Below are 10118 nucleotides of genomic sequence, written 5' to 3' on the forward strand. Positions count from 1 at the left end.
GGCACCTAGCTAATAATTTGATATTAAATTTGAGATTATGCCTATTCATCGGCTATACCAAGTTGATTTTACAAATGTGGAAATCAACCTACACCAATACCTTATACACACCAATGAAACTAGTTATATGCAGCCTATTTATAGAAATAAAAATCACCTCTAAAAGCGCGTCCTCTAGCGTGTGGGAGTATACTCCGCTCATGGTTATGGGAGCATTGTGGGATGGCCTCTATTGAGGGCTGGCGCTTGGCGCTACGCTTGTGGGGCGCAGCGATGATGTCATTTTAAAAGTTAACCCACTCCCCCAGTCCGAGTTGCTGATTTCTTCATAACATTTCATTTTTTTCTGCTGAAGTTTCACTAACAGTCGTACGGATTCTAGCACTCATAGGTGGAATATAGGTGACCTACAGCTGTAGAGGGAAAACTTCTCCATTCAGACGACGCGGGATTTTAATCGAGCTGCCCCGTGAAGCGGGCAAAAGTGTTAACTTTTAAAAAGAAAAAGCAAAAATGAGTCGGATTATCCCTAATAAATCACAGTCTTTACGACAATTGGATTGCAATGCCGTTGAAGTCAAAAGCAAGGTAGGTTGTGCTTCTCTTGCAACTAAATAGAGAAACTCTGGGAAATTGTATCCAAAAGTGCTACGCAAAGTCGACGAGGTCCACGATTTACTGAGGTTGGAAAATCTTCTCTGATTTTACAAACGAAACGCGCCATGCAACCAAGTTGCGTTGAAGAATAGTTGCGTTGGTGCAATGGCCCTTTAGAAGTCCATTAGGGTAGGCTACGTTCATTTTCGAATTTGCTTGCAAATCTGGAATATCTGGTTAATGTTTTTGCCTTGCCCATGTGATATGTGATGCTCCCATTTTCCCTCAAAAAAATCTCATATGGCAAATACTCCGCTACACTATTGTCTAAATGTTGCGAAGACGAATGCCCGAAATTGTTAAATACGGATTGAAATGGGTATTTCAATGCCTCCACGTTCTTGAATTTATGGTTTCAGATAGGATCTGACGTTCATTTGCTTGGCCTTAGAGTAGGAATTCTTGCAGTTGACATAAATGCAGTTGCTTTGACATTCTCACCAAGCCACCCTAATTGACAATACCGAAACTATGCCTTCCATGTAGGTTTCCCCGTAATGTTACCGCTCCTTGCTGCCTGTAGGAATGCCCTCTTGACTTGATGACGCGGTAGCAGTGCCAGAGAAATGGATGATTTAACACACGAACTCATAGTGGGATATGTATGGTTGGGGGGGTTTGGGGGTCTATAAATTCCACCCGAACAGGACCAGACTGTCCACTGTCCTTGTTACCGACAGTCATTGGCAAAAAATGACATTTCGTCTTGATATCAAAGAATCTATCTATCTGTCACAAAGAAAATGAAGGCACTACTTAGCTGATGGTGGCATGACTCATGGTTGACACTCTGTCTTAGTATTGTGTAAAAACAAAAAAACAACAAGTGCAAGTAGGCCCTATGGCCACTCTTTGTAGTCTAGGTCTTTGTAGTCTCTACTTCTTAATTTTTGAGCCTAAATTCAGAGCCTACCTCTACACAGAGAAAATCGAGGTGGTGATTGGTTTGGATAGGTTTCATAACAATGTGCCATGGCTGTGAAGGCCTTCATTAGGAGAGTGCCTGGGCACCGTGCCCACCTCCTGATCTATCTTTTGTCTGAGGGAGCTGGGGCCTCAGCAATGATCTAATTCATATCAGGAATTGGAATGTTGGGTTCCCATCATCTGTGAAAGGAGGCCTCTGAAGACCCAACAAAACCCCCATTACACACACACACACACACACACACAAGCACTCACCCACCCCCTCTCCCCTATCTGGGGTTAGACTGCTCCCTAAGAATAGACCAATACCCCCGTCTGAAAGAAGGGAGCGAGATGCAGATTGAGCAACTTTCTCACAGTCTGTAAGAACACAGGACAAGCATGAGAGTTCCTGGCCTACACTAAGAAAAAGAGTTATCACAAAAGGGCTCTGTGAAAGGTCTTATGGGCATTCAAATTGAAACCCACTCACCCTGTTATGTGAGTGCAGGTCAGTTTATTAGGCTGGAAAGGAGAGGGTGTCAGACAGGCTTTTATTGAATGCCTCCTCATAATGTGTCATCACCATTGCTCTATTCATTGTGGGTTGAGCAACGCACTCTGAGAAGTACTGGCGAGAAGAGCACCGTGACTCACTAATCTTTTCAATCACATGACAGCAGGAGTCTTTTGCTGCAGGCCTGACTGGAACTTTGTGAAGTGTACCACCATGAGGCAGGGTTCCTGGCTGCCGTTCATGTCTTTGACTGGTGCTGTCGTGAAACAGGTGGCCATGAACAGAATAGCTGAGTTGTAGTCTCTGCGTTTTTTTGCTTTGCTTTTCCCTCCTTATCAAGAAAGGGTGTCTCCTGTGTCTTAAGCTGTGTCTGCTGTTTGACATCCAACAGAGTCGGCATGTCTCTCAGCCTCTGCGTACAAAATGAATGTTGAAAGTTCAGTACCTGAATGTACTTGATGAGCGTTAAGCACACATGCAGCTGAATGGGGAACTGGTGTGTGTCAGGCTACCGTGGGGTCTGTTCTGCTTGCCTCAACAGGTAAGAGTTTCCTCAGTCGTGTCACAGACAGCTCTGTCATTGTGATATGGCTCACTGAGTGAGTTCCTGTTTGAGCATGATCAGACACTACCAGGAGGCCTGGCCGGAGCATGAATGCATGAGCCAACAAAAAAATTGAAAACGACTCAATCACATTCATTCTATTGCCACATGTATTTTTTTTTTTAAGCTGTTACACGTTTAGCTCTCGGTAACAAGAAAAGAGATCTATTCCAACAGCTACCCCACACGATTGACCCAAAATGAGTTCTGTAGTATTGAAATGTAAAGCAGGTTCTGACTGGAATGCATCTTTTGTGTAAATATTTGTCTTTCAACATTGGCCCCTTACCTTTGTGTAACGGATGCCAGCTAGCTTAGCTGTGGGCTGAATCACGTGACCCGAATCGGGAGTGAGGTTTAGGGGGGTGAGTGTAACGGATGCCAGCTAGCTTAGCTGTGCTTGTGGAACGTTGGTAAACCTCACTCCCCGACGCCTCAAGACTACTGCTGGCATGCGAGTAGCCTGGGCTATTATTAGCTCAATTGTTAGCACGCTCGCCTCCCGATCCGAGGTGCTGCTGTTCGCGGGTTCGAGTCCGGGCGTGTGCAGGGCTGAATCACGCAGATTCAACACAACGCAGGTTACATTTGCTAAATTTAGTGCAATTTAGGGCAGCTGTGGCCTACTGGTTAGCGCTTCGGACTTGTAACCGGAGGGTTGCCGGTTCGAACCCCGACCAGTAGGCACGGCTGAAGTGCCCTTGAGCAAGGCACCTAACCCCTCACTGTTCCCCGAGCGCCGCTGTTGATGCAGGCAGCTCACTGCGCCGGGATTAGTGTGAGCTTCACCTCACTGTGTGTTCACTGTGTGCTGAGTGTGTTTCACTAATTCACGGATTGGGATAAATGCAGAGACCAAATTTCCCTCACGGGATCAAAAGAGTATATATACTTATACTTATTGTTGGGTCCAATAAGCCTCCAGGCTACAAGGCTTGTAAAATGTATTCATTAATTAACAAGCTAGTCCCCATCTCTGAAGGTTTACTGCTAAACATAGAAGTTAGCAGAGCCACAGTGCCATCTCAGCAACACAACCATATGAGGAGCCTGGGTCTGCAAGGGAGAGAACTCACAACACACGCGCACACACACACACACACACAGATAGATTCTGTCTATATGTGAGCGAGAATTATGTGTGTGACTGCCTTTCTAAACTCTGAATTAAGCACCTGCCACACACGCCAAGCTTCACCTCCCACCCTGCTTGCTCCCCAGCCTGATGTTGGTATTTCATGCTCTAATGACAGGCTGCTCCTGCTGCTTCAGTGCTGCCCTCCATTTCTGAGAGCATAATTGCACTTCTGCAGCGCCCTCACAAATTACTGCTGTGATGAAACAGGACTGCTACAGAGAGAGACAAAGCCATGCTTGTGTATATGATCCCACTCTGTGTTTCTCGTGCTGCAGACATGGATGTAAGACTATATCATATCTGATATTTCATCGTAGTCTTTATGGTAACTAGTCCCATTCACCACTATCGTCTTGATATTAAATCACAAATATAAAACACACAATCAGACATGCTTACAGTCTTAAGAGCCATGCAAACACAAAAAGCAAAACATAATCTTGACCATCATCGGTGAATAACTCTTTTTCCTAACTTTGATCTCTGCCTTCTGTCATGCATGTTCTTGTTCTGCGAATTGCCAACCTGGCAGCGCATATGTGAACATGTCATCAACTATAGAATTTAATATCACAATATGACAATTGTTTGTCACAGGAAGGAATTCCATTGCAGTGTTTCCCACAGAATTGAATTATACAGAATTTGCATAAGGTTTGCAGAATTAACGTGAATGCAACAGTTTTTAGCAAATTAGCACAGCGTGGTTATGATGCTAACCAGATTTAAGCACAATTTAGTACAACCAGGAAAATCATTGTGTGGTGGTCAATGTTGATATTGTGGTGGGCCGCCACAAATTAGTCAATGTATGTATAGTAGTATATATACTCTTTTGATCCCATGAGGGAAATTTGGTCTCTGCATTTATCCCAATCTGTGAATTAGTGAAACACACTCAGCACACAGTGAACACACAGTGTTCAACACACTAATCCCAGCGCAGTGAGCTGCCTGCAACAACAGCGGCGCTCCGGGAACAGTGAGGGGTTAGGTGCCTTGCTCAAGGGCACTTCAGCCGTGCTTACTGGTCAGGGTTCGAACCGGCAACCCTCCTGTTACAAGTCCGAAGCGCTAACCAGTAGGCCACGGCTGCCCCAAAACACTGGAACAACAATGGGAAACACTGCATTGGTATATCATGGATAATACGATGTGGCACATTTCTTGTGTGTGTGTGTGTGTGTTCCTGCTTGTGAATGATTTGCACAATGTTTTTGTGTGTACACATGATGTAGGAGAGAGTGTGGAAAGTGCTTAGTCGTGACAACCATTACCTCATCTGTTGTTCAGTGTTTCATTCTATGCTGTCTGTCCGTGTACGCACTCTCTCTATATACACACACACACACACACACAGACGAACACAAACTGACTCGTGTATTGTTCTATTGTCACTAAGCTGTTTGCCGGTTCCTCTTTTCACAACACTGAATCACAGGCTAACCCAAAGTTCACTAATACAAAATAAACAAACACAGACTTGCATTATCAGGCCAATTATGTGCAATCAGGATATTCTCAGTCAAGCTTTCTATCACACAAGAATTTAGCATTTACTTAGATTAGAAGATTAGAATAATTTTAAATGAAATGCATTTCCAAGTCCATGGTTGTGATTTAAAACCAGCTAATAGAATGAGTCGGATCATCTGGGTTCCAGGGCAACGTCAGGGTGTCAGGCTGTGGCTGTTTAGTCTGGTGTCTAGGCTGCTCTCTTGAGGGTCTTGGAGTAAAACTCAGAAATGAACCTTGGTGCTCCTTAACACAGCAAAGTCTTTACAGAAAGAGCAGAAACGTGTGTGTGTGTGTGTGCGTGCGTGCGCAGATTTGCAAGGATGCACAAGTGCAGAAACATTGATGTTTGTGTTTATGTCTGATGTAGGCTGGATGGGTTACACAAATAAAGTGTAAATATGAGTGAGATTATCTTCTCATTCATCTTATCATCTCATCTCGTCATCTCACTGCATACGTTTGAGAAATTCTGTCTAGCTAACTCTCTCTCTCTCTCTCTCTCTCTCTCTCTCTCTCTCTCTCTGCATTTATTTGTAGTATGGGGCTGAATTCCGCAGGTTCTCTGTGGACCGTGTGAAGCCAGGCAAGTTTGAGGAGTTTTACAAGCTTATCATGCACATCCACCGCATTGCCAACATGGAGGTGATGATCGGCTATGCAGACGTGCACGGAGACCTGTTGCCCATCAACAACGATGACAACTTCTGCAAGGCTGTCACCTCTGCCCATCCCCTTCTCAGGATCTTCATCCAGAAACAAGGTAGGTCTACAGCTCGCTCTCTCTCTCTCTCTCTCTCTCTCACTCTCACTCTCACTCTCACTCTCACTCTCACTCAGTGGGGTACCACTGTGCCCAGACTTGATTCTCTGCAGGAAGAACGGCTAATGGCAACATTCACTGACCCACAAATTCTGTGGGAATGGTCTGCTGTGTGTCATCATCATTAGAGACAACCCCCACCCCATCTCTTTCCTTTATTCTCTCTTTCTCAGTTTATCTCACTCACTCACTCACTGTCACATGCACAGACGCATAGACATAACACATGTCTAGTTTCTCACCTATATTTTCACATGGATTACGTTAATCAAGACTTATTCTGAACACAGAACATTTGTTTTTATAGTTATTTCACAAAAGGAATTTCTCTCAGATGTTTATGAAACATCCGGTCATGGGCAGCTTTCTGTTTTGTTTACCTCTTGGCAGGGGGTGGTCAGCTCTTGTAGTTGTCTGTAGTTTCTGTCTGAGTATGTGTATGCATGTCTGGTGGATAAGTCCTACCATGTTGTCAAAAGGAAGAGCCCCCGGTCTGTTGAATGTAGGTCAGGGTTGGGGTATGTCCACTGGCATACTGATGCATTCACCACTAGAACAAAAGACATGAAGAGTGACAAAAATAATTTTGCATCTGAGTAATTTGGTCTCATCCAGCTTCTTCCCACCCAGTCATGTTCGGCTGACCCCTTTCTCATGCATGCCTGAGCAGACTGGGGCCATGGACTGGCCACCATTTTGGAATCGCGTTCCATATTCTATGACGGAACGGAAAATCACAGCAGTAAGAAATCTGTATGCTAGAAAAGTCAGCAGGCAGCAAGCTGGTTTCTCACACATATCTTTAACAGATTACTGTTTATCCATATTGCATAGACCCCTGCGGTAGTTTAGATTATGGAATCTAACGTTGCCCTGGAACCCAGATGATCCGACTATGGAAGGTCAGGTTTGTATAAGTGGTGTCTGGACCTGTTTTGGGTTCAGCGTTGTTGTACGGCTATAAGACGGCTTTTCAGTCGGCTTATAGGAATATTACTTTTTATCTTAGTCATAACAGGCAGTGGTGTGGTCTGCTTGGTCAGCATTTTCTCATTTTCTCTTTGTATCTCTCTCTCCATACACACAGTCACAGACACAAGGTAAAAGTGTCACAGACGCACACCAAATCCCATATCAGATAAACAGAAAAAACATTAATAACTTCAGAGGACTGCTCCTCTGGTGAAGTTTCTTTGAATACTGCATGCTGTGTCCGCTTCCCCAGCCCACGTCTCTTCCCCTAGCGGCTCCAATTCAGACACAAGCAAGGCTGAAGAGATCATTCGCTAGTATGTCATTCATTCATTGACATTGATTCAAGGTGCTTTATAGCAGTGTTTCCCAAACTTTTTTTCTGGGGTCCCACTTTTTAGAAATGACAGACTATCGCGACCCAACTCGTGACTGTGGTAGTTAACAAACTAGATCCTAATAGAAAACTGTTAGCTTTCCTAAGCTATATAAGGTATAAGCTAGGGGTATTACACAACATAAATTGTCACTAGGCTATGCTGGCGACCCAAATAAAATCTCTTACGACCCACCTGTGGGTTGCGACCCAGTCTTTGGGAACCAATGCTTTATAGAGTCTAAAGGAGATTTTCTGAGCCATGTTGCTGGGCAACCACATAACCAGTTCCATGTGTTCTGATTGGATGATCATGATCTACCTACTGATGATGTCCAATATCAATGAGAAGCAATATTGGCCAGCAACATTGCTCAAACAGTGACCTTGTGTATCGTCAGCTGAAGGCTACATTGTGTGTTTGTGGGACAGGGGACAGAAGTGAATAATTGAGCCCAGTGGGACCAGAGCTTCCTCCTGATCAATGTTCATGTCATTTACTCTTGAGCTGGTCTAGTCTGGTTACTGGCCCTGGACAGGGATATGTCCTAATCCACAGTCTTACACAGCTTATGGCTAGTCATTTGATAATGTTTGATGTGTTTGTTGTGTTGTGCGATGTGTGTGTTAAGGTCTTGTGCAGGGGTGGGGGGGTAGGACGATTCTAATGGCCCAGCACTGTCAGGGGGTCCCCAGGGACCCTGGTCGTGTGTGTGTGTGTGTGTGTGTGTGTGTGTGTGTGTGTGTGTGTAGTGTGAAGGTATACTGGATAGGCTGGTTTGTGTTTTATTGTTTGGATGTTTTATACAGTAATGTGAAGTGTGTGTGAGTGGTGATGTGATCAGCTGTGTCGCTCACACTCCTGTCAGGTTCTACATTTTCTCTTCAGACATGATGGCTTAGATAATATTCCCTGGCCTGGGTTTTGTGTATTTCATACTTGACAGTGGAGGTGTAGATGGTATGAAAAAAATAGGTTGATTTCTACTATGATATTCTTGGTGATCCTGTTGAACCATACTGCGTCCATCCCCACACCACTTTTCATTGTGCTTTCTGGAAACCACAGAAAATGAAATTCCTGCAATTGTAAGACTACATTAACACTGCAATGCAGTTAGATTGAGACAAATTGTGAGTGCCTATAATTGAAACCATTCTGCTACTGGGCTTTTTTAAAAAAGGACTGCACTGGAATGGTAGGGCTGGGTGATGCGGCTCAAAAAAACTCTGGAGGAGAGGAATGACAATATACAGTAAAATGCAATATAATAAATAAATAAAAATGAATAAAAAGTAGATATTATACAAAGTTAACATGTCTCTAACACATTATACTAGTTGTGATCAATTAAAAATGGTGCTCAAAGCTCTGCAAAAAATGCACATAAAAAATCACAATGTCAATATTTCAATATGACAAATTCTTGTGATATAGTTAGAAGCATGGCCATGATCTACTATATGGTACAGCACACCTAGTAAATAGATCAGAATCAAGGGCACAGACGGCCCTGTCTGTCCCTCATTCTTAACCAAGTTGAATGACTTTCAGTTCTCTTTTCCCTCCATTGAGAAGGCAATATTTATCAGGTTTAGTCCATACCCACCCCAAACGAGCAAACGCACGTTTAGTTGCTGTAGAATATAGGTCAAGGCTATGTGAACATCGCCATCAGGTGTGTGTGTGTGTGTCAGGCCTTTAGTGCTCACTCTACGTAAGAGAGATGCATTTGTACTGCTCCTTTACTGTATTGTGGTTTACATGGACAGTTTGTTTTTGTCATTCCAATAAAACTATTCTGAATTCAAAATCTGTTCATATGGGGTACGTTCTATTCAGATCAGGTGCTCCTTACAGTCTAGGCAGTCTACTCTTTCTTACATCCTTCTTTTTACTCTTTTTAATTCTGAGATATAATATCTGCTACTTAAATCTGTCGTTAGGGGAAAACAAAGAATGAATATAAAAGTGTCATTTCTTCACTCTGCACATCAAGTATCAAAGTGTGTGTGCGTGCATGTGCGTGTGTGTGTGTGTGTGTGTGTGTGTGTGTGCACTGTAATTCTGTAATTTCTAAAGATCAGAACTGAGCTTGAGAACTCAAGCCAAAATGCCTCTCTGCATGTGTTTCTGCTTTGATCGCAGCATTGAGTTGTAAATGTGTTTTCAAAGCTCCAGTGCACTCAAATTGGCCTCATTGTACCAGGCTTTGGAGAATAGTTGGTCAGACATTCCCTGGCAGCATTAGTCTTGACCGCCTCCACTCTTGGCGCTATTTTAGTCAATGGTCAAACATTCCTCCAAGTAGAAAAACACCCTTCTTTCTGTTGCTTCAGTGTAATTCCTCCTCGCCACTGATGAGCTGCTCCCTGGACTCGATGTGACAGCCAGCCGGACTGGCTGGAGTCTTGTGTTCCCAGAATTCAGTTCAACTCTGCGTGCTTGACGTGCCTCTGCCTTCTGTCTCTGGAAGGCCCATTTGAGATGCATATTGTAGAAGATGGAGGAAAAGATTTCGGGGGTTGCCTCCCAGCATGTTTGCAAAAGAGGGATATATAATTAAAGTTAGGTTAGCGAGAGAGAGAGAAGGCTGAGTCAAGTAATCT

At 43.8% G+C, this 10118-nt stretch overlaps 1 protein-coding gene across 1 annotated transcript in view; it reads left to right on the plus strand.

Moving 5' to 3' along the window:
- The first annotated feature begins 260 nt into the window (after positions 1–260).
- Positions 261–10118, plus strand: part of pard6gb (par-6 family cell polarity regulator gamma b) — a 26410-nt gene continuing 16552 nt past the window's right edge. Inside the window, exons 1-2 of the mRNA XM_042077337.1 lie at positions 261–588; positions 5878–6100. Of these exons, the coding sequence (XP_041933271.1) occupies positions 514–588; positions 5878–6100 (298 nt within the window). The 5' untranslated portion in view covers positions 261–513. The remainder of the gene's footprint in view (positions 589–5877; positions 6101–10118) is intronic.

This window comes from Alosa sapidissima, chromosome 21 (assembly GCF_018492685.1).
Source record: "Alosa sapidissima isolate fAloSap1 chromosome 21, fAloSap1.pri, whole genome shotgun sequence".
Classification (NCBI taxonomy): domain Eukaryota; kingdom Metazoa; phylum Chordata; class Actinopteri; order Clupeiformes; family Clupeidae; genus Alosa; species Alosa sapidissima.